Source organism: Heloderma suspectum, chromosome 5 (assembly GCF_057233095.1).
Source record: "Heloderma suspectum isolate Gila_16-S chromosome 5, 16-S_ref, whole genome shotgun sequence".
Taxonomy (NCBI): Eukaryota; Metazoa; Chordata; class Lepidosauria; order Squamata; family Helodermatidae; genus Heloderma; species Heloderma suspectum.
Genome location: NC_139462.1, coordinates 20,739,698 through 20,764,430, shown reverse-complemented (window position 1 = coordinate 20,764,430; position 24,733 = coordinate 20,739,698). Strand labels below are relative to the sequence as shown.

The 24,733-nt window shown below is 46.9% G+C and overlaps 1 protein-coding gene across 7 annotated transcripts in view; it reads left to right on the top strand.

Moving 5' to 3' along the window:
- Positions 1-4,779: 4,779 nt before the first annotated feature.
- Positions 4,780-24,733, top strand: part of HPSE (heparanase) — a 34,926-nt gene continuing 14,972 nt past the window's right edge. For 5 of the 7 annotated variants that reach the window (XR_014791966.1, XR_014791965.1, XR_014791964.1 and 2 more), the window contains exons 1-6: positions 4,780-5,277; positions 13,159-13,304; positions 18,053-18,187; positions 20,467-20,640; positions 21,589-21,769; positions 23,416-23,463. Coding sequence is in view for 3 of the 7 variants with exons in the window: in XM_084855529.1 (XP_084711655.1) it covers positions 5,066-5,277; positions 13,159-13,304; positions 18,053-18,187; positions 20,467-20,640; positions 21,589-21,769; positions 23,416-23,463 (896 nt within the window). In the remaining 4 variants the exon portion in view is untranslated. The remainder of the gene's footprint in view (positions 5,278-13,158; positions 13,305-18,052; positions 18,188-20,466; positions 20,641-21,588; positions 21,770-23,415; positions 23,464-24,733) is intronic. The other 2 variants (XR_014791967.1, XM_084855530.1) reach the window with 1 other exon arrangement.

The following is a 24,733-nucleotide window of genomic DNA, read 5'->3' as shown; positions in this document are numbered from 1 at the left end:
GGGACAAAAATGAAATCAAGAGTACATTTTCTGAAAGGCCACCTTCTCCCATATGAGACTACCTGGGTCTTAAGAATTTTGGGAGAGGCCCTTCTTTTGGTGCCCCTGCCTTGAGAGACGTTTGGTGGCGACATGGGAGATGGTCTTCTCGGTGGCAGCTCCTAGACTGTGGAATTCCCTACCAAGGAAGGACAGGTTGACTCCTTTGCTATCCTTCCGCTGGCAGGCAGGTGTTCTTATTCAAGTAGGCCTTTAGGGTATAAGCAGGCCTGTCGTGTCAGGTGCTGTTTTTATTCTGTTGTTGTTGTGCTTTTAATTGTGTTTTAATGTATGTTTTATTATTTTAATCAAGTTTTATTTAGAATTGTAAACTTCCTCGTATTCCATTTTCATGCTAGAAAGGCGAGGTACAAATCAAATAAATCAGGTTGTCATTTTTTCTGTATAGACACATCATTCAAATCTATGACTATGTCAGCTTACAGTTTGATGACCTATAGGAAGTAGCAATTGCCAAAGCAGAGAGGCGGAGTGCTCCCAGAATTATACCTGTCAATAGCAAACATTAACAAGGTTCCTTCGAAACCAATCCTTCCTTCTCACTCCAAAATAATTTGAGCCACTTTTATTGAGAAGAGAACTATGTAGCTTGTGTACCACAAAGTCGAGCATCTCAATAAACTACCTGTGTTTCCTACAGGATAGGTGAAGCAGAGAGGTAAATGACGCACCACAGAATATTGTTAAGTGAATATATCAGATTTATTCAGTTTACATGGTATAATGCCAGTGTTACTAGTTAAGTCATCCTTGCCGATCAGTAGAACCATGGAATGATTCTTCATTCTTTGTGACTTCAAAATATATAATGAATTAATAAAAAGTTATACTAGCCTATTGTAATTTATTTACTTATTAAAAATATTTCTAGGCCACTTTTCTAAAAAAAACAAAAAGTGTTATTCAAGGTGGATTACAACAATAACTTAAAACCACAAATCCCGTAAGCTGCAATATCAATGCAAAGAACTATAAAACAATGGATAAAACTCATTTCAACACAGTTAAGCAGCAAATAAAACAAATCCAGGGTATACTAGCAGTCCTCAAGCAAAATGGGGAAAAAACATATTTATGTACTTCATTAGTGGATTGCTAACCTGGACCCACGCTCCTCCTTAACCAACAATTAACAATAATTGCAAGAGACATTTCGTAATTGTTTTTCATTTAGGTAGGTTTGTGATGAGTAAGTTATGCAATGAGAGCCATCTCCAGTGTTACAAGAGCATGTTAGGCCTTTATTGTTCCTGGACTGTCTCAAACATTTGTTATGGTATCTTAAAAACATAAGAGCCATGAAGGGTCAGACCAAAGGTCTGTTTAGTCCATCCAATTCTGCTCACACAGCGGACAACCGGCTGGCTATCTGTGAAAGGCCCACCTGTAGGATATGAGTGCAAGAGCACCATCCGGCTCATGTCCCCAAACAACTGGTATACAGAGGCAGGATTTTGTAGGTTTTGAAGCAGTAAATTAACATGCAAACCTGTTTGACCAATGATTGTCAATGACAGAGAATCATTGAACAATGAGAGGGGATGACCTATAATAGGAAATTTTTTAAGATCTAGATCGGTTTATAAATTTTGTAAATAAATCAATAGTGAGATGAGGGTGCACAGAACAGGCAGCAATGCTGCGATGCCATCTTATCATATTAAAACTATCCCCAAAGTGACAAGACCTTCCTGAACTTTGTGGCAGGATCAGGGCTTAATATGAGCCATGGTGTAACTCTGGGGCCTTTCCCCCCCCCCCAATTTCAGGTCATCATTTTTCTGCTTAAGTGAAAGTGTCTCTAACCATCAGCAGAGTGCACTTGGCCTCTGAAATATCACAACCAGCCCTCACAACTAACTGGAATTAGAGATAAGGCTTTGTATGAATGCCTAAAACAGACTGGAACTGTTGCACCTCATTGTTTTAAAATGAAGAAACCAGCACAATTCATTTCTAAATGGGAAGTTTTCAGCTGCAGGCGGAGAAACGAAGTATGTTCAAAAAGACTTCTTATGCTTCAGCACTCTCCCAAAAATTGAAGGCAAAGCCAGCAACTCTGTACTTAGGACTGTCACTCCACACCCACCCCCAGGGACAGGGGTTCTGCATCTTTTGCAGCTGGCATGGCAGGTTGCCATTTGACAGGTATGGCTTCTCCCTACACTGATAGGGGAGATGGGGAGATCCCATTACAGGCCAGTTAGCTGAACGTCTGTTCTGGGTAAATTGGTTGAAAGTATTATTAAAGATAAAATTAGTAAGCATATAGAAAGACAAGTCCTGCTGAAGAAGAATCAACATGGCTTTTGCAAAGGTAAGTCCTGCCTCACTAACCTTTTAGAGTTCTCTGAGAGTGTCAATAAACATATGGACAGGGTTGATCCAGTAGATATTGTTTACTTGGACTTCCAAAATGCTTTTGACAAAGTCCCTCACCAAAGACTCCTGAACAAACTTAGCAGTCATGGAATAAGAGAAGTCCTCTAACAGATTAGTAACTGGTTATAGTACAGAAAGCAGAGAGTAGGAATAAATGTGAAATTCTCCGAGTGGAGGGCTGTAAACAGTGGGATTCCACAGGGATCTGTAGTGGGACAAATGGTTTTCAACTTGTGCATAAATGATCTGGAATTAGGAGTGAGCAGTGGAGTGACCCAGGTTGCTGATGATACCAAATTATTTAGATTGGTTAGAACAAAAAGGGATTGTGAGAAGCTCCAAAAGGATCTCTCCAAACTGGGAGAATGGGCATCAAAATGGCAAATGCAGTTCAGTGTAGGCAAGAGTAAAGTGATGTATGTTGGGGCAAAAAATCCCAACTTCAAGTATAGGCTGATGGGATCTGAGCTAGCAGTGACTGACCAAGGAAGAGATCTTGGGGTTGTGGTGGACAGCCCAGTGTGTGGCTATTGTGAAAAAGGCAAATTCCATGTTATACATAATTAGGAAAGCAACTGAAAATAAAACAGCCAAGAACATACTCCCTTTATAGAAATCTATGTTGCAACCACACTTGGAATACTGTGTACAGTTCTGGTCACTGCACCTAAAAAAGGATACTGTAGAGTTGAAAAAAGTGCAGAAAGGGGGAAATAAAATGATTAAGCCGTTGGAGCAACCACCCTATGAGGAAAGATTTCAACATGTGGGATTGTTTAGCTTAGTAAGAGAGTAAGGAGAGACATGATAGAGATGCACAAAATTATACATGGTGTGAGAATGGACAGGGAGATATTCTTCTCTCGCTTATAATACTAGAAACCAGTGGGGTCATCCCATGAAGCTGAATGGTGGGAGCTTTAGGACAGATAAAAGGAAATACTTCTTCACACAATGCATACTTAAACTATGAAATGCACCACCACAAAATGTAGTAATGGCCACCAATCTGGATGGCTTTAGTCCTGATGGCTCTATTTATTTATTTATTTATTGCATTTCTACCCCACCTTTTTTCCTCTTGCAAGGAACCCAAGGCGGCTTACATTATCCTCCTCCTCTCCATTTTATCCTCACAACAACAACCCTGTGAGGTGGGTTGGGCTGAGAGTCTGTGACTGGCCCAAAGTCACCCAGTGAGCTTCCATGGCCGAGTGGGGACTAGAACCTGGATCTCCCAGCTCCTAGTCCAACACTCTTGCCACTACACCATGCTGCCTGTATGTTCCCTCCAGTATCAAAGCCTATGTACACCAGTTGCTGGGGAACATGGACGGGGGAGTGTTGGTGCACTCATGTCCTGCTTCTGTGTTTCCAGTGGGCTGGGCAGCTTTTTGGCTACTGTGTGAACAGAATACTGGACTAGATGGACCCTTGGTCTGATCCAGAGTGGCAGCTCTTATGTTCTTATAGATGTGCTTGTACATGCCCAAAGGCATTTTTTAATGATCATTGTACATATCTGTCCCAAGGCTCAGTGTCTCCTGGGGTGTGGGTAGGTGTAGGCAACTTAGCGCCCTCCAGATGTGTTGGTCTACAACTCCCATCCTCCCTGCCCATGCTGGCTGGGGCTGATGGGAGCTGTAGTCCAACATTTTGTTTGTTTGTTTGTTTGTTTATTTCTATACCACCCATTAGCCCAAACTCTCTGGGAAGTTTACATGACAAAACTGAAACCCATACAATACAATAAAACACAATATAAAACCATATGTTTAAACCAGAATAAAGCCAAAGTAGTAACCAAGATAAAAGCCCGCAGCAGTGCAAAGATCTAAAACACACAAATGCAATCTTCAGCTAAAGGGCTTAAAAGTCTGTGCAAATAAAAAGGCCTTCACTTGCTGCCAGGAAGGACACAATGTAGGGCCAGGAGAGCCTCTCTCATTCCACAACTGGGCGCCACCGCTGAAAAGCCCCCCTCCTTAGTAGCCACCTGCCTCACCTCATTCAGCGGGCACACCTGGGGAAGGGCTTTTGAGGATGCTCTTGGGGACCGGGAAGCTACATAAGGAAGGAGATGATCTTTTAGGAGCAGCGGAGGCGGGTGGCTCCGATTTCAGCGGGGCTTTGGACCCATTCCGAGTTTCAGTCAGAACCAGCCAGAACTCCAGGGGAGCTATCCAAGGTGCTGGACCTATGGGGGGGGTAGGGCGCAGCACCTTGGATAGCTCCCCTGGCGTTCTGGCTGGTTCTGACTGACACCCGGAGTGGAAATCGGCGCCAGCAGCCTCCCCCGCCCAGGAGAGCAGGAGGGGCCGGCCCTCCCCGGGGGCTGCGGCCGAGCGAGTCCGTCGCCTCTTCGCAGCGCCCCCCTCGCCCAAGGCCGGGGCATCGCCGGGCGGGCGTCTGCGCTGCGCCGCGCTGCCCGTCGCCGGGCGCCGCTTCCTGGGGATCAACGCAGAGGGCGCCCTCCTTCCCCGGCCGGGCAGGAGGCAGGGCGAGGCTTGGGACGGAGAAGCGCGCCTCCGTCGTCCTGCCGCTCCCAGGGGCGGGCGGGCAGGAGGCGCCCTGCGGAGCCGCTGCATCCCAGCCGCGCGAGCCGGCGCGTTGAGCCAGGAGGATGCTGCTGCCGCTGCCGCTGCTGCCGGCGCTGTGCGGCTGGGCTCTGTGGCCCGGGCGCTCCCGGGCCGAGCCCGCCGCCGAAGCTGGAGAGGCAGCGCTGAGCGTCCAGCCGCTGTCAAACCGGCCAGCGCGGGAGGTCAGCCCGCTCTTCCTGTCCATCACCATCGACGCCAGCTTGGCCACGGATCCCAGATACATCGCCTTCCTGGGGTAGGCAGCGTTCGCGCGGCAGCGGCAGCTTCCTTTTTCCCGGTGGTGGGCTGGCCCCCACGGGCGCGGCGCCTGTGCCTTTACGGCCAGGCAGACGTCCAGCGTGCTTTAAGACCAGGCGGACATTCAACAGGCAAAGCTTCCTCCTCTCTTTCACTGCGCGGGGAGAAGCTGCACCTGTCCATGGCGACCTGTCGAGAAAGATACGGAACCCGTGTCCCCCGGGGCGGGGGGGGGGGCAGTCCTAAGCAGAGAGTTGCTGGCTTTGCCCTCAGTTTTTGGTGGAGGGCTGAAGCTTAAGAGGTCTCTTTAAACTTAACTTCGTTTTTCTGCCTGCATCGGAAAACTTCCCCTTCAGAAGTGAGTTGTGCCGGTTTCTCCGTCTCTAAACAGAGAAGTGCAACAGTTCCAACAGAAACGGTTTTAGGCGTTTCTACAAAGTCTGATCCCTAATTCCAGTTAGTTGTGAGGGCTGGTTGGGACGTCTCAGAGGCACTCTGCAGATGGTCAAAGACACTGTTTCGCAAAAGCAGGAAAGTGGGCATTTCCAGTCTTTCAAGTGCCGATAAAGCGAGAAGGAGAAGTGTCTTCTCCTGCCTTCACTCACTGACCTGCCTACAAACAGTGGCTCTAATGGACTCTGCACTCAGCCTTGACGGATTCTGCGCCACTGTTTAGTAAGGTCCCGCCACTGTGAGTGAAAAACCCGATGGCTATTTCCAGCTGGCACCTGTCAGAGACAACTTGAACCTAAATGTGTTTAGGGGCCGTAGCTCAGTGTTTGAGCCCCTGCTGTGCATGCAGAAGGTTCAAGGTTCGCTCTCTGGCATCTCCAGGTAGGGCTAGGAAAGAATCCTGCCTGAAACCCTGGAGAGCTGCTGCTGCCAGTCAGTGTTGACAATACCAGGTTAGATGGACCAAGGGCTGGACTCAGTATAAGGCAGCTTCTTATGATCCTTTGTGTTCTGTACTTGGACATACATTCCACTGGTTTTGTGTGATTCAAGATCATAGCAATCTTTGGGTGGCTGCATAAGATCACAGTTTTGCAGGGAGGGGGGATTAAATTCCAAACCTACAATCCCCATCATGGCAATCACTAAAATGCGTTAGAAAGAGACACTATTTCATACATGGATAAGCACTGAAACTGTAGAAGGACAAATATACCGTTGTACCATGGTTGTATCTGCAAAACACGGTGCACAGGCTAGGGGGGTTTCCAGATGGAGGGCTCCGAGGGCTACCAGTTAAAAGATAGATATTCTGTCTTTCCCTTCTTAACAGATGTTTTGGGTGGGTAAGAAGATGATGGAAGAAATGGCGGGGAAACATGGAAGGATTACAAATGGAAATGGGTGCTTCCCGGAGAGAATTTTATGGCCCTCTTGCCCTGCCACATTCACAGAATTTTATGGGGGCTCCAGATGACATCATCTGCCACACATAGCCCTCCCATGTTTTCCCACTGGGTCGTTCATCTTTTTTCTTACCACAGAAAATCCATTATGGAGAAAAAGACAGAATAGCAGCTGCCCTATGCCCCCTAATTGGTAGCGCCAGGAGCGTACTGCCTGGAAGTACCTGACATCTGGACCCCAGTAAAATGCCATGTTTCAGGCAGGGTGATTCCACAGTAAAAGCCTCATCTGGAAGTTACCTCCAGTATCAGAGGCAGTAAGCCTCTGTACACCAGTTGCTGGGGAACATGGGCGGGAGGGTGCTGTCGCACCTGTGTCCTGCTTGTGGGTTTCCCATGGGCAGCTGGTCGGCCACTGTGTGAACAGAATGCTGGACTTGACTGGACCCTGGTCTGATCCAGCAGGGCTTTTCTTATGTTCACGCTAAGCCAAAGAGACCTACATTCAAATCTCCACCACCAATGAAGCTCACTGGGTGACTTGGGTCAGACACTAGTCAGATTAAACTACTTTACAGGATTATTATGGTGATAAAATTTATTGTATTTGATTGATTGATTGATTGATTGATTGATAGTATTTCCGCACTGCCTTTCTGAAGCCAACCAAAGCAGTTACAAGAAGTTCTGAAAATAAAAGCTGTAGCCAATTCCAAAATAGGAAAACATTAAATACAACCTTAAGAGCCCTAACAACAATTTAAAAGGTTAAGCTCAAAAGATGTGTCTTGACCACCTTCCTAAGTGCAGAGAGAATGGTGTGGGGGTGGGGGGAGAACCACATACATTGCCTTGAACTCCTTGGAAGAATGGCCAACAGTCAGCAGCAATGGAAATGTAGCCCAAACATGTAGATGTTTTTGTAGCCCAAAACATCTGGAGCTCACCAAGTTGGGGAAGGCTGTTACAGATAATAAACAAGCCAGATTAAACTCACAGGCATATGCCCCTAGCTTTCCATGTTCTCTGCACTACATATTATTACTTTTTCAGGACTTCCCTGTAACATTTACCCTTTCAAGGCTTCCCTTTTGCCCTCCTGCTGTAGGATGAATGAGTTGGCATCTGTCAGATTAAGGAGCAATTGCACCCGTAATTATCTGCCTGGCTAAGTATTTTGCTTTGCCATTTCCTGTGGTTCCCTTCTGGTGCTTTGGGTGGTGAGATATGTCCCTCAGGAATCCTGTTTTCCATGCAGCCAAGATAGCTGACATTTCTTTCCACTACGTCTAGCCAGAATATTCCAGGTTAAAATGCATCTACACAGAGGTATTTTAAAAGAAAAAAGAACAATGGCAAGTTTAGGTTGCCACAAGACTCTTTGTTGTTTTAACATATGAACTGTGTGCATAATTCTTGCATCCCCTTCTATTTAATGCCAAGTCATGGTTTGAGTCCTGTGCTCATGTACTTCTTTCTCCCCCTCCCATCATGAGCTCTGCTTAATTAGGACCATCGTTTGCACTTGCCTGACAAACCAGGATTGTAAACCAGGGTTTGATCCTGATTTGTAATCCTGGTTTGAGGGATATTCACAAATCATAGTTTGCTGGTTTGACATTTCATATGAACAGACTCATTTGACTCAGGTCAGATATTGCACCAAGCCACAGTTAAGGGAGCTTAGCTATGGTTTGGGGTGGCAGTGGCACCCAAATTGACAAGCCATGGTTTCCAGTCAGCCAGCAAACCAGATTTGGAAGCCATGGTCCAAAGTGGCTTTTGTGCTAACTGTGGTTTGTTATTATGTCTGAACTGACAGACTTACCATGTACAATGCTCTTCCTCTGGAGGCTACTGTACCTCAAGAATGGAATGCTGAGCAAATGTAAAACAAAAGCATGGAAATCACCTCTAAACCATGGGTTACCTTTATGTTCAGAAGCTCAAACCATGGTTTAGTTTCTAAACAATGTTTAGTACAAACCATGGTTTGGTGATGTCTGAATTGAAACATTTTTCCTTTGTTTTGGCAAAAAAATGGGACAATTTTGCAAGCAAACAAGGCATGCAGGGAGTGAGCATCTCGTTCGCAAGCAGAAGTATGCTTCCAGAAGCCCCCAGTGAGTGCTTGGAAACAAAGGAATTTGCCTTTGGGGTGGTATACAGACCTAACAGATAAAACTAAAAAATAAAATCGCTGCTTTCCTTGCTGCGGCTGCTTTGGCAAATTCAAGAATAATTGCAGTGGTGGCAGTAACAATTTTGGTGGCAGTGGGGCATGGTCCCCAGTGGCTTCTGGTGGGGCAATGTGACCTCCACAACCCCCTGAGTTGCCCACCCCTGCTCTGAACTCTAGGGACCCCCTAATATATTTCATATAAAAGGCCCAAGCCTGCTGGGGAGCTTTTCCATCTGTCCTGGAATCTCTCCTTCTTAATCCTGAGCCAGGCCATAGTTACTCAGTAGTGAGGGAAAGGCACTCTGCACATGCTCAGAAGCATCCTTTGTTGTTATTGCTTCACTTCCAAATTGCCCCCAAAAGAGGAAGTACATCACACCCACACACAAAAGAAGAAGAAGAGGTCATAACGGGACAGGGACTTTCATGAAAGCTGCATATATTAATTTATATGTATAGATGTCAATTTAAAAATACTAAATAATATCATTTAAACTGAAATACTATACATGTCCCAATAATGTGTATGACCCTGTGTGCCTGCCCAGCGTGCCGCCCGCCTGCTAACTGTTGATGGGTAGCTGCAAGACCCCTGCACTCCCTTCTGATGGTTCTTTATCTTTAAACCAGACTTGGACTGGACAGCCCTTCAAAGAGAGGATGCCTTCAAACAGAGGAGTGTCCTCTGTAATGTAGGACCCACGGAGACACCTACTTCACATGCAGCAGTCAGTAATAAAATTAAATTCTGGGACTGAATTCTGGTGGTGGATGCTGACTCAGATTAAGCCCCTGGGACAGGAAATCTATGTAATAGCTGATGCTAGGTTCAGTCAAAACTTGCAGTGGCACATTGTCAGTAAATAATGCAACCGGAAAAGCCTGTCCTATAATCAGCCTGCACACTGAATTTCTTAAGCAAACACATCATAAACCTGTTTGACTCTGCAGTGTGTCACCTAAGAATCTAGTTTGCCTTTGAAAGTAGCCCCTCCCCACAAAAGACACTTTCATGTGACTTTTAAATGGTTGGTGCTGCAAATTTTGGGGACGCATCATTTTAAAAAATATCATCCTTATTTAGAGTTAGAAATGTGGCATGTAAGCAAAAAAGGAACCCATGACCTGCAGGCAGCCACACTAGACTAGCCAAAGGAAAACCCCAGTTTGACTCTGCTTTCCAGTAATACTGATGATAAATTCTTCTTGCTTAAAGAAATGGCTCAGGATCAAAGTATATAAGATATAGGAGAGATCTATGATTGGATCGCTAACCATACCCCTCCCTCTTTAAAGCTGCCACAGGGATGGGCAAGCTCCAACTTTGATTGGAGCAGCAGCACTGGGGAGGGGATACTTAACCCTTCCCTCCAAGCCGTTTGCCTGATCTAAATGCCATCCTTCCTCATTCCTGTTTGTTCCATACAAATGGCATTGTGAGAAAAGGGTTAAACAACCTTCTGAATAAAGCTTCCCCATGGTTTCTCTAGGGATGGGAGAACCAGCAATTTTTGTGCTCTCCTAAACTCTGAAAATCACTTCAAACCTAATTTCAGCTTGCTCCCATTTTCATTTTCGACCTGTTTTTGACTCGTTCAAATGCGAAAAGTGCACATTTCCAATGGAAAAGTGAGCATTTCTGTACATAATTTTCAAAAATGCACTGGCCATTGACTAAAGTGTGAAGATGTGTATTTTAAAAAAAATGCATTTCAAAGTGCGCATTTTTTAAAAAATCCATTTTTCAAACATGATTGCAAATTTGGGAATTTGAGAACATCCCCCCCCCCCGCTCACATTCTTGTTTTGAAAAAAAACTAAACTCTTGTATAACCCCAGGCTTCTCCCTACACTGTTCCAGTAACATGGATGAAGGAGCCACACAGCTAAAGCCAATGACTGTTCTTTCCCCAATAACTGCATTTATATCCCTCTGGGGGCCTAAAAGCAGCACCTCCAATGCTGACCTCAGAGCTTGGGCAGCCTCATTTGGGTACAGACAGCCCTTTAGATCACTTGGTCTCAAACTGTTTAAGGCACCTGTAAAATCCAGATACCTGCCCCAGAGAGCTCCTGCACTCTTATGAACCTGCCTGAGCTCTGAGGTGAGCACTGGATGCCCTCCTCTCGTGTCTGCCAGTCTCTGCTATAAGGTGGTGGGCACCAGTGACAGTGACTTGTCAGTGGTGGCCCACATCTTTGAAACTCCTGCCCCAGGGAGATATGTAACGTTCAAAGCCATAAACAGCTTGGGACCAAGTTACCTGAAGGATCATCTCCTCCTGTATATACCTGTGTATATCAGTGGTCCTTCCCGGGGAGCCCCCACCAAAGGAAAGGAGGTGGGTGGCTCCTAAGAAGAGGGCCTTTTCTGTTGTGGCACCTTCCCAGAGAGGCTCACCTCGCACCTACGTTGTGTTTGTTCCGGCTCCAGGTGAAGACTTTCTTATGTTCCCAGGCATTTTAGCCTTTCTCTTTCTGCTGTTTTACATCTGTTTACTGTATTTTAAATATTTGCATTGCTGCTTGGTTTTATTTTGCTTTTTACTTCTATTTTATACTGTAATTTTAAACTTTTAAATTGTATCTTAAGTTGTATTTTGTGGTTTTAATTGTTGTGAACCACCCAGAGAACTTCGGCTATTGGGCATTGTTGTTGTTGTTGTTCAGTCGTTAAGTCATGTCCAACTCTTCGTGACCCCATGGACCATAGCACGCCAGGCTTTCCTGTCCTCCGCTCTCTCCCGGAGCATGCTCAAGTTCATATTCATTGCATCGGTGATGCTATCTAGCCATCTCATCCTCTGCCGTCCCCTTCTCCTTTTGCCTTCAATCTTTCCCAGCATCAGGGTCTTTTCCAGTGGCTTTTCTCTTCACATTTGGTGGCCAAAATATTTGAGCTTCAGCTTCAGTATCTGTCCTTCCAATGAGCACTCAGGGTTGATTACCTTTAGGACTGACTGATTTGACCTCCTTGCAGTCCAGGGGACTCGTAAGAGTCTTCTCCAGCACCACAGTTCGAAAGCATCAATTCTTCGGCGCTCAGCCTTCCTTATAGTCCAGCAGTCACAGCCATACATTATTGCTGGGAAAACCATAGCTTTGATTATACGAACCTTTGTCGGCAAGATGATGTCTCTGCTTCTTACTATGCTGTCTAGGTGTGCCATAGCTTTCCTCCCAAGGAGCAAGCGTCTTTTAATTTCATGGCTACAGTCACCATCTGCGGTGATCTTGGAGCCCAAGAAAGCAAAATCTGTCACTGCTTCCAGTTCTTCCCCTTCTATATGCCAGGAAGTTATGGGGCCAGATGCCATGATCTTAGTTTTTTTAATGTTGAGTTTCAAACCAGCTTTTGCACTCTCCACTTTCACCCTCAACAAGAGGCTCTTTAGATCCTCTTTGCTTTCTGCCATTAGGGTGGTATTGTCTGCGTATCTGAGGTTGTTGATAATTCTCCCGGCAATCTTAATTCTGACCTGTGATTCATCCAACCCGGCGTTTCTTATGATGTACTCTGCATATAAATAAAATAAACAGGGTGACAATATACAGCCTTGTTGTACTCCTTTCCCAATTTTGAACCACTCGGTTGTTCCATGTCTGGTTTTTACTGTTGCTTCTTGACCCTCATACAGGTTTCTCAGGAGACAGGTAAGGTGGTCTGGTACTCCCATCTCTTCAAGAATTTGCCAGAGTTTGTTGTGATCCACACAATCCATGTAATAAATAAATACATATGGCCTATTTGTTGCTGCTTTTTAAAAGAACGTTGATACCTTTGTATTCCAATCTGCACTGAACTAATGTTTCCTCTGCTTGAAAAACATTAACTCCTGCATGTTTTTAATGTTGGATTTTCTATTTTTAATTGCGGTCTTGGGTTAATTCATTTGTTATCTTGGGAAGTTCTAGCTGCTGGTGGTTTTTAACTTTTAAATTGTGTTTTATAGCATGGTTGTGTTTTGATGTTGCAGATGTAGAAATGTGTTAAATACATACATACATACATACATACATACATAATCCCCATGGCACACCATTTTGGGAATAGCTGAGAGAAACTTCCTGACTGTTAGAGCAAGATGACAATGGAACCAATTACCTAGGGAGGTGGTGGGCTCTCCCACACTGGAGGCGTTCAAGACGAGGCTGGACAGCCATCTGTCAGGGATGCTCTGACTTGGATTCCTGCATTGAGCAGGGGGTTGGACTCGATGGCCTTGTAGGCCCCTTCCAACCCTACTATTCTATGATTCTATGATTCTATGATTCTATGAATTAAAGTTGCTTTCCTGGAAAGGTGTTTCTTTACATTTCTTGGCATTCACTTCCCCAGCTCTAAGAAACTGCGCACATTAGCAAGAGGCTTATCTCCTGGTTTTTTGAGATTTGGAGGCACCAAAACGGACTTCTTGATCTTTGATCCTGAAAAGGAACCCACATGGGAGGAAAAGATTTTTCAGAATTTGCTAGCAAAACAAGGTAGGTTGGACCCTAAGGCTGCAAAACGCACTTGCTAGTAAGCAAGCCCCACTGAGCGCACTGGGGGCTTATGTCTAGGTACACAGGCATAGGTTGCGCTTCACACATCTGTAAAAGACAATCATGCTCTTGATTCTAAGAGAGATTCAGCACATGGATTCTAAAGCATAGACTCTCTGACACCCCCTATATATGAATAGTCCCCCTTTCAAGTCTTTTTTCCTTCTGTCCAAAAGGTCTTCATGCCCATAGATTCTCACAACAACAAAACCATCTCTGCATCCATGAGCTAGAAAGTTTTTATTATTGCTCCCTGGTCTATGATGTTTTCCTGCTGGCTCTTCCAGGCACCATTATAGAGAAACATGACCTTGGCATGTCTGAAAAACAGAGCAGGAGAACAGAGCAGGTGGGAAAATCCCAGTTCTTGGTTCATCATAACATCCATCTTGCATCCACATCAGCCAACTTCCACTGGGCCCTATAAGCTGACAGGGTGCGAGTGATCAATCTCATCGGGGGCGGAGGGTACATCATGGAGAAGCCACAATCACTGATTGTATCAAGGCTGATTCACATGGCACTTTTCCCCCTCTGTGTGTGTGTGTGTGTGTATGAAAGTGAGAGTGAGAGTGAGAGAGAGAGAGAGAGAGAGAGAGATTATTGTTTGAAGACGTAACACGTGAACAATGTGATACCAGACTTAGGGCCCCAATCCTGTTTCAAATTAGTTGTGACTCAGGGGGTGTCTCCATGAGCAATTTACTGTGAGTTTGCTGCATTTGGAGGTTATTTGGGCACATGATGTTGTGGCCATCTGACAGCCACCCCAGAGGTTTGTGCCAAAAAACCAGTTTTTCTGAGACTACTTTTAGTCCGATTGTTTTCCTTAATTCAGCTTGTCTGCACTTCTGTTGCAGTGTGCACCAACCCTCCACATTTACTCCAACATAATTCCCCTGCCCAGGGGTGTGTCTTTCACCTGGCCATGACCTCACTGACACTGGTCAAGGGGTGTTTCCCCAATGTTTCTCCCGCCTGTGTTTCCCTGATGTTTCCGCCATTTCGGCGAGATCACAGTTCCTGAGATAGCATGAGGTGCTAACACGCACTGGCCTGAGAAAGCAGAAAGGGCGGAACAAGGTGAGAGTGGGAGGGAGTAGGGGGGGGGGAACAGGCCCTCTAAGTGCTGACGTGGATGAGACTCCACCCGGTAGCCACCCAAACAATTCGTGGTAAACTGCCCTGAGCCCCAGGCTAGCCTTGGGATAATCCAGGCTTTCAAGTCCCGTGTGTCCCCAGACGGAGCAGATTTGACTCCAGTAAAAACCGTAGCAAAGTGGAGAGTGAACTAAACCCGTCACTGTGGAGATCCCCTTTCAGTTCTACTGAAACTAATGAAACAAGTTAGTCCTGACTAAGGAAGTCCTGCTGCTTTCACTGGGTCTCCATTATGACTCAGTGTCAGGAGCGCTCTGGCGGCTTCTCCCAGTAGATTCCAATAGCCAACTCAAGACACAGATGAAAGGAATTCTTTTCAAAGCTTTAATCCTTTTACAACTTAATGACTCTTTCAGATGCTAATCACCAGCGACTAAGCAAGGAACAGCAGAGAGGCCTAAGCTTCAAGTAGTCAGTTGATCCCCGTTTCAAAGAGAGTCACTTGAAGACCCAGAACTTATGGGCTAGGGAGAGATCCTCCCTCTTTCCCTTGGGTCCATGGCGGCCGTTGCTTGCGCGCCAAACGGCCTCTACACCTCCTTTCTGCGCCCCCCATCGCTCATCGCTCTTTGCGTCTGTGTCGAGCGTCTAAGAAGCCCCCCTCCCGCACTCCCTCACTACCCAGGTCGCTCTCTATCTCTGGAATGCTGGCAGGAGGAATCTCTGCCAGGTGCTGAGCCTGTGAGGGATGAGCTGGCCCCTCTCCCGCGGATAGCTGTTCCTCCTCAGAATCCGAACTGCTCTGAGGCTCTCTGGGCTCAGTTTCCACCCTGACACTCGGGGCCAAACTAGACATGACATTGGCCATATACTGGCGGGGTTGATTTTTCATTAATCAATCCAGCTGCACCAGATTGTGGTGATGGTGCTTGGAACCAGCAAGATTTATTTCCACTGAGCATAGCAGGTTGTGTGTGTGTGTGTGTACACTGAAGGTGAGGATACCATAGGGGCAATGGCCACCTGACCCAGCTCACCCCTGCTTTCCCTATAGATTTTGATTTGGGTTGGAGAGGGTGGTACATATTAATAGCGCCAGTAGATATGACAGGAACAACGTTGGCAGATTCAGCATGTCGGGAGGGATGCAAGGCTGGGGCAGGTGACCACTGGGGCAAGTGTCTGCATCTCAGTGAGATGACACAGGAGTCAGCAAGAGAAAGGAGGCAAAGCATCAACGCGCGAAAATTTGCACTGAATTGGTGTTTTGAAAAGGCTCTTTAAAAATTCAATTCTTTAGAATTTGCAGTAAGTACAGAGCATGCCTGATGATCTGATAACGCCCGATAGTTTCTTTGCTGATTCTACCTCAGTAAAATAAATCAATAAATATATGGGCCAATTTCACTCTGGCTGGCTGTGTCTGTGATTCCGATCAGGACCACGGTGGAGACAAAGGGTTAACACACACCCCTCCAGCTTGCATCCGCCCCTCGCTTAAGGAAAATCAACTGCAAAAGGAAAAACTATATGACCGAGATCACACATCTGGTTTGGCCCTCACTTCAGCAGGATTGAGGCCTAGATGTAATACCAGGTGAAAAAGCACAGGGCAGTATCCCAGAAACTGTTGGGTCTGTGCCAAGGGTCGGCATGGCTGGGCACCGGCCAAGGCCCATACCCCAGCAGAGTGGGCCACTGACAGACTCCTGGCCCTGCTCCTCTTCCTCCATGATCTTTCTACCTGTTCGCCTGCCCTCTCCGAACAGCAGTGACCCGAGCATGGAGAAGGGAGCTGCAGCCTCCTCTTGCCGTGCCCTCTCCTTCTAGGTAGCGGTGCGGACTGGGCCCATGGAGAGAGGGCCACTGAATGGGCAGTGGTGAGGAACGCGGGGCTCACTGCAGGCATCTTGCCCAGTCCCCCAACCCAAACCCCGCCCCCGGAGCCGGTGTTGACTACGAAGGCCATCCTGGCTGATAGATGTGTGGAGCAATAAGGAATGAACCTGCATTTCGACAGATGCCCGGCGCTCTTTCTTCCTGCTGAGTGGCAACAGCCAGCCCCACGTGTGGCGGGGGACAGGATGAAAGCGCTTCTAAACAGATTACTTGACCCATTGCCGGCTCCAGGATTCTGAGGGCCCTTGGGCAAGACACCCCCCACGGGTCCCCTCCTGCAGTGAGTCTTCCTCCTCACCGCCACTGCCACCAGCCGCTGTTGCTCCTCCTCTTCTTTCTCACCATTGCTACTCATTTGACAGGCAGACAAGCAGTGAGCCAGTAGGCCGTGGCCTCTGCTGCTCCTCCGTCTCACCACCACTGCTGTCTGGGCCACAGTGAGAAGCAGGTGAGCAAGCGGGTTGCAATGGTGAAGAGGAGGAGCAACTCCAGGGAGCTCTTGTCAGTGGGCTCCGCTGGGGTGTGGGCCCTCAGCAGGTGCCCCACCAAGCCTACCCTTGACACCGGCCCTGAGCTTCAGATCATCCTGACTCCTGGCACCTTTCTGTTCAGGCATTTTAGGAAGTTCTGGCCAGGAGGAGGCAACTTTTCATTAGGAAAAATGAGTGGTAAGAAGACCTGGTCTCTAGTGAGTTGACAGAAAACAATAACAGATCACCTAAAAGCAAACCATCCTCCCACTCCCTGTGGTGGTGTTAAAGGATACTATTAATTTCCTCTACATTTAAGTGAAAAAAAGATAACTGTTCTAGAACTCCTGCTTAAGCTTTTCATAGAGGGGTGTCAGCAGTCCTATTATACTAACTGAAAATGTGGTTTTGTCCTATTTTAGGCACCAAGAGCTACTGACAATCCTATATTCCTCGAACTGGAGCTTCTAGACTTATTCATTCAAGGGCCTCTGTAAGCACTTTGCACATGAGCTAAAACACAATTTAGCATAATCCTTGATAGTGCCGTTGGCTACTTTAAGACTGTCAGGCAATTAATACTTTTATTTGTTAGGTGGTCTTGCTCTGAATAATTCCGCAAATTCCATGTGGCCTAGGGCTGCAACCTGACGAAAGGTGTTTTAATCCATTAATCGTCAGGTTTTAGTTGATTGTTCGGTTTTAAGTTTGCATATAAACATATTCTTGATATTATTGCAGTGTTCCAGTCCTCGGTCAGGTGATTGCATTTGACTTGAGGACATAAAGGAAGAGGGTTGTAGGGTGCCATTTTCCCTCACAATGCCTAGTTGGAAGGATGCTATGGAGCACCAGCTTCACGTTTTGGGGGGCCCTTGGGCAAGACACCCAAGTGAGTCGACCTTCTCACTGCCATTGTCACCAGCCGCTCTTGCTCCTCATCCTCTTTCTCATGCTTCCCACCACTTGCTTGGCTGACAGACAGACAGACAGACAGACAGACAGAAAACAAATAGGCTGCGGCATTTATTCCTCCTTCATCTCACTACCACTGTTGCCTGAGCCAGAGGTAGAGGCAGGAACACCAGCAGGCTGCAATGCTGCGGAGGAGGAACTCCTCCAGGGGGCTCTCGTCAGTGGGCCTCAATACAGCCCTGCAATGTTGATCTCTCTTTCTCCCTCCCCATCCCCAACCCTACCCCTTCTCTCATGCTGTAGATGCTGCCAGCACTTGTGAATTCACATCCACTCCTTTGGACGTCATAAAGCACTTGCAGTCCCTGTGGCCCTACCAGGAGATGCTCATCCTCAGGGAGCAGAACAGGCCGATTCACAAAAATACCACCATTACACGTGAGACGTTTGTGATCATGATGTGCAAATAGACAGTCTGTTTTCTTCTGGTGTTGAAAATCATGGAGTCTGGAAACTTAGGACTCTACAGTCGGGAGTACATCTGGCATCCAGTGTAAGCCCAGTGCCAAAGGCTCCTCCTTATGCACTTCCACCGTGTTACTCCCAAAGCCTTCCCAGCATTTGCCCCATCATGTTGGGGTTCTGGCGCTGTGCTTGCCCCCCTCTCCTAGTGAACAGCACCAGAGGCTGTGTCAGTCTCCCACTTCTGCATGTCAACGGCTGTGCTGGAGCCACAAGAAGAGGCAGATGGGATTGAGCGGCTGCTAGGTGCAAGGCAGGAATGCACAACCCCTTTGGCCCTGAAGGCTGCATTGGATACCCACTGGAGTGGTGGAGGCCACCCATGCGCATGCACTCATGTCCTGCTTGTGGGTTTCCCGTGGGCAGCTGGTTGGCCACTGTGTGGACAGAATGCTGGACTAGATGGACCCTTGATCTGATCCAGCAGGGCTCTTCTTGTGTTCTTAAGTGTTCAGGGCTGGTCCAAGGCATTTTGCTGCTTGAGGTGAAGGACAGGATGGAACCTCTCCATTCCATGTGCATAAGCTGACCGGACTGCCGGTTGAATCTTATGTCAACATTGGCAATGGGGTACCATCCTCTCCTGCTCCTGAGGGCACTGGCTAGCACAGGGCAGGCTGCATGGCACCCACAGCTCAGTTCACTCTGCCCTTCAGCATCTTCTGCTTGAGGCAGCAGCCTCACTCTGTCTCATGGTACAGCTGGCCCTAGAAGTATTTCATAAGTTAGTTGCAGCTTGGAAATTGATGGGGGGTGGGGGAAAGCAAACTGCCAATAACTTTGTTATTTCCTGGCAGAACTGGGTGAAAATTGCAGGCATAATTGCCCCTTCTGAGGGATCAAGCCTGCAAAGTTTTGGATGAATAGGTTCAGGGGTGGTGGTGCAAGAGCAACTTTTACAGTTTTGGAGTTTCCAAAAAAGGATGTGATTATCTCTCTACATGCTTTGTGGGCAATTGTTATGAAAATGACATATTGCATAGAGGTGGCCCTACTGAAGTAACATGTGGAAGGATAGGTGAAGTGTTTGGATTGGGGGGAGTGGTTGGTTTTCCCTTGTCCCCCTCCATTGCGGGGGGGGGGGCAGTTTGTATGAAATGCCATACATCATTGAGGTATCCCTAGGCAGGAAACCTGAAAACATTCAGAAAGATACATGGAAGGGCTAAGAAGTTACGCACTACAACAGTCAAGAAACAGCTGTGGCTCCATAGCACAGTAACAATGAGAACTTAACTTCATCAGCCTTTTTGAGATATTGGCCATGTTCACACATAAAATAGGACACAAATCCTGGCTTATTAAACCACAATGTGAACGAGATGAGTGCTGGTGCATGCAGCCCACTTGCTCCTGCTTTGCTCCTCCCACTTGCACAATTGGATAAACAAACCAGGCAGGCAGAAATAGCGTAGCATGATGTCTGAACCCGGGATGCTGATTTATTGCATCCAAACAAGCCAGGATTCATAAGCGAACTGCAAAACCTGGTTTAAAGCTGGGTTATTATCCTGGCTTGTTTGGATGCAATAAATCACAGTCCCAGGCTCAGACGTCATGCTAAACTATCTTGCTTTGTTTGTTTACCTGCTTGTGCAAGCAGAAGTGAACAGGCCATGTGCACAAAGACACTGCTCATTCACATTGTGGTTTAATAAGCCAGAATTCCTGGCTTATCATAATGCTCAAAAGTGGCCAATGTAAACAAATGTCTGTTCACCAGATTTCTGTACTTCCAGCTTGGCCCATTAGTATGAAATCAGAAACATGAGAAGCATTCCCCAAGACCAGGGATGGGCAGAAAGTACATCTCCAGATTTTTGAACTTCAACTGCCAGCATTCCTGACAACTGGCCATGCTGGCAGGGGCTTCTGGGAGTTGAAGTTCAAAACATCTGGAGATATACCTTCTGCCACCCCTGCCCAAGACAACAAAATACAATGTGTCACCGGGATTCTCAGTGCAGCATCATTTCTTCCCCTGTGCTCATGATCAGACAGCCTGTGATGTCCTGTGTCTGTTGTACAGAGTAGTACAAGATCAGTGTAGGACATGCGTGCGTGCTGCTTGGCTTGTGGATTTCAGATGAACTGAATTAGCTCACTTAGGACTGGGGCAGGGAAGAGATTAGTTTCCTAGAATGTCAGCCTTGTAGTAATACAAAACTTTGTTCTTATTTCCACCCTGTTCACAGCAAGCACCATGGATATTTTGTACAACTTTGCACAGTGTGCTGATTTGGATCTGATCTTTGGACTCAATGCCTTGCTGCGAAAAGGCAATGGCCAATGGGACAGCTCAAACGCTCAGCTGATTTTGAATTATACTAACTCCCAGAATTACAGCATGTCTTGGGAACTCGGAAATGGTATGTGCAGAGTGGGTGCAGGCTCCCATGTTGGAGTGTGCAAATGCCAGGGCAGGGAGGAGGAAACCATAACCCCCTTTTTAAAATGCAGCTCTGCAAAACTGCAGAATTGTGTTGGATATCAAGACTTTTTAACACGAGGGTATCTGTGAAACCTGTCTTCTTTGTGAATTGATGCCATAAGGGCAAGGTTCCAGTGGAAGGCCAGTCATTCCACAGCTAGAAACACAGGAAGCTGTCATATGCTGAGTCAGACCATGGGTCCATCTAGCCCTGTATTGCCAACACTGACTGGTAGTGGCTCTCTAGAGTTTCAGGCAGTTTTTCCAGCCTTACCTGGAGATGGCAGGGATCAAACCTGGGGCCTTCTGCAGGCAAAGCAGGGGCTCTACCAGTGAGCTATGGCCCACCCATGCAAAGATTAAAGTTACATAGGAACCTAGGAAACTTCCTTATAATGAGTCAGACCATGGGTCCATCTAACCCAGTATTGTCGACACTGACTGGCAGCAGCTCACCAGGTTTTCAGGCAGGAATAAAGGTGGATTAAATCTGCAGTTTGGGACTGCAGAAATTACAGCAATCTGGGTTAGTAACATACAAATGTAAAACCCTTATCAGTATATTAAAAGAGTAAACTCCAACATTGTCCTTCCCCAAGCCACCAAAATGTGAGTTACATTTTTTTAAAGACAGCCTTACAGAAAACTAGGAAATGTACTTTTCAGAGCAACACTTAGCTGAAAATCCTTTCCTAGGTAAAATGGAGTTTCACATATCTTTAGTTCCAAGTGTTCTTTATAGTTTTAAACTTGATCTAGTAACCATTTTGATAGTTAACATTCTGCACTTGTGGTTGATTATTACCACTGAGCAAATTTTGAATGAGTCACAGGCTCCCTGCCTTTGGAGCCATCTAAGTATGTTCACTTCATCTGTTTTCTACAGAGCCTAACAGCTTCCGGCATAAGTCAGGTATTTTTGTTGAAGGCTCCCAGCTAGGGCAGGACTTCATACAACTCCGTCAGCTTCTGGATGATTACACCCGCTACAGAAACTCCAAACTCTATGGCCCTGACATAGGTCAGCCGCGGAAAAAACACAAACATATTCCGAAGATGCTAAGGAGGTAAAAAGAAAATGTTTGTTATCGTTGATTTGATAAACCACAAACTGATACTTTAGCCCAGTGGAGATGGAACATTTAATCACAGTTGCTCTAACCATCGTTTGTTGCCTTAACCCTGCTTAGGATGACAAACATATCATGAAACCATGGTTTAGCTTGGCAAACTGTATAAGGCAGCCTTCCACAGCCTGGTGCCTTCCAGGCATTTTGGACTTGAACTCCCATCATCCCCAACCAGCAGGGCCAGTGGTCAGGAATGCTCGGAGTTATTGTCCAAAACATCTGGAGGGCACCAGGCTGGAGAAGCCTGGTATAAGGAGATAACGGTGAGTGGCTGTGCTTCCAGACAAGGCTTTAATGGCACCATTTCCCTTAATTTTATGGGGGATCCCGGCAACGGCATCTTCCACTCGTAACCCACCCACCCCCTGGTATGTTTTCCCACCATGTCTTCCATTTCTTTTCGTACTGCAGAAAATCCATTAAGAAAAAAGTTGGAAAAGATGCACAGTGCCTTCTGATTGATAATGCTAGGAGCCCTCCATCTGGCAGCAACCATGCTTAGAGAGGCTCTAGAAGGGGGAGAAACTGCCTGTTTTCACAACCATGGTTTAGATGTTTGGATGTACTCTTAGCCAGGATTAAGGAAAACAAACCATGATAAAGCATGATGTCTGTAGAACAGGGACACCGTGAAGGTTGCCAGTGCCCAGCATTTAGGGCAGCGATAATTTATGGGGCCTATTAAATTGGCGACATGGGCTGAAAAATGCTCTAGGCTGAGCCTTATGGAAAAGGTTGGTTCACATTTTGCTGAAGTGCATGGATATCAACAGTACAGAGGTGAAACTAAGGCTGCTTCCAGATAAGGATCTTATCACACCATCCCCCTGCCTTGTTCTCAGAGTTTTTACGAGGGGTCCAGACGATAGCATCTTCCACTCATAACTCTCTTGAGTTTTCCCACTGCTTCTTTTTTCTTACTGCAGAAAACCCATTAAGGGGGCAGGGGGGAGCCTGCATTGCTGCACAATGCCCTCTGAATGGCCGTGCTAGGAGCCCTCCGTCTGGAAGCACACCAAGTGATACCATCTGGTTCTGAGCACCAGTGCAAACTTTAGCAACAGTACAGTAGTGCAGGTATAAGCCACCACTATGGACACACTCCTGTATTCTGAGGGGTTGGGGAAGGAATGGGCTGCAGTTGCTCAGTTGTGAGGGGAAAGCATTCTGCACATGCCTAGAGGATTTGTCTTCAAATATTCCAGACTCAACCTCAGTCTTGAAACAGATTCCCAGATTGCACCTTGGTGCAAATGAAGGACTGGGCAGGCCACAATTCTCTCTGTAGTTTTGCTGTATTCTTGTTTGTGAGGAAAACTGGGCAAGACTACAGGAAGGCAGGGCTACAAATTCATACACCCTGGGACACCTACAAGGTGTTGTTTTCCTCCTTACTTACACTGTTAGCAGGCAGAAAGTAGATCAGGATCTCCTGCTATATCACAGGGGATTTGCAGTAGATCAGGAAAGGTTTCTGTCTCCCAGTGGTTTAACAACAGTGACAACAATGGAACACTTTCCCAAGATTAGGCTGCTGAAATAAAGAAAGTCATGAAGCCACCTTTATTATTGTTATTTTGCAGCTTTCTGAAATCAGGAGGGAAGGTAATTGATTCTGTCACGTGGCATCAGTAAGTACCAAGTTCATATCCAGGAACTTTATTATTCAAGCATTATGTACTGCACAGTATGGCAGAACAACATGCACCTCCCTTTGCTGGATGAGAGCAAGGTCTGTCTATTCTAGGATTTTGTTCCCAGCACTAGTAGCTGGCCAAGTGCCTGTGGAGGCTTCCAAGCAGGGTCTGAAGGTGCTGGCCGTATTTTGTTGTGTCTTCCCAATATCCAGGACTCAAAGATACACAGCCTTGACCATGCAGGTTCCAGTAAGCACTATGACTAATAGCTGTTGGAAAACATCCTGCATTCTCCCATCTAAGACAGTGGCCCTCTCCACCTTTTGGGGTAGACATAATTTCAGTGGTGAGTCCACACCACATTTGGTCAGACATAACATCTTCTCTCCTGGGTCAAGCACAGGCAGAGGAGGGAAACTTGATTCTCGCAAAGCCAACGACTTTGTGGCATCCAACTTGAAATCATGGAATTATCCTTCATGGCTCGCCACCACCTTTATTTCAGCCCTCATTTCCCATTATGCTCTGGCCTGGTGCTGTCAGGGTGGAGACTGAGCCCATAGAGCCCCAGAGCAGTTCTGATTCTGAGGAGGAACAGCAATCCGTGGGAGAGGAGCGCGCTCATCCCTCACAGGCATAGCAGCTGGCAGAGATTCCTCCTGCCAGCATTCCTGGGATAGATAGTGACCCTGGCAGTGAGAGAGCGCTGGAGGGAGGCTTGCTGGACGCTCGGCGCAGACGCAGGGAGCGACAACAGATGGGGGGCGCCGAAAGGAGGCGTAGCACTCGCTTGGCACGCAAACAACGGTCGCATCCTGAGGACCCAAGGGAAAGAGGGAGGATCTCTCCCTAGCCCATAAGTTCAGGGTCTTCCCGTGATTCTCCTTCAAACGGGGACCAACTGCCTTACCTGGAGCTTAGGCTACTCTGCTATCTTTCCCCAGTGCTGTTCCTTGCTTTGGCGCTAGCTACTAGTATTCTGAACGAGTCATAAAGTAATATAGGAATAAAGTCTCGGAAATAATTCCTCGTCGTCTGTGTCCTGAGTTGGCTATTGGTGGGGACTGCCAGAGGCAGCTAGGGCACTCCTGACAGGTGCCAGAAAGGGGATTTTGAGCCAGCTGCCATGGGCTCAGGTGCCCACTGGTTCCCCTGCACCAGGCGATTGGTCAGAGAGCCACCTACCATTTTAATTTCTCACAGTCCTCTGGAGTGGTCAGGCCAGGTGTCAGCACCCACCACCCTTGGACAGCTTCCAGGACCA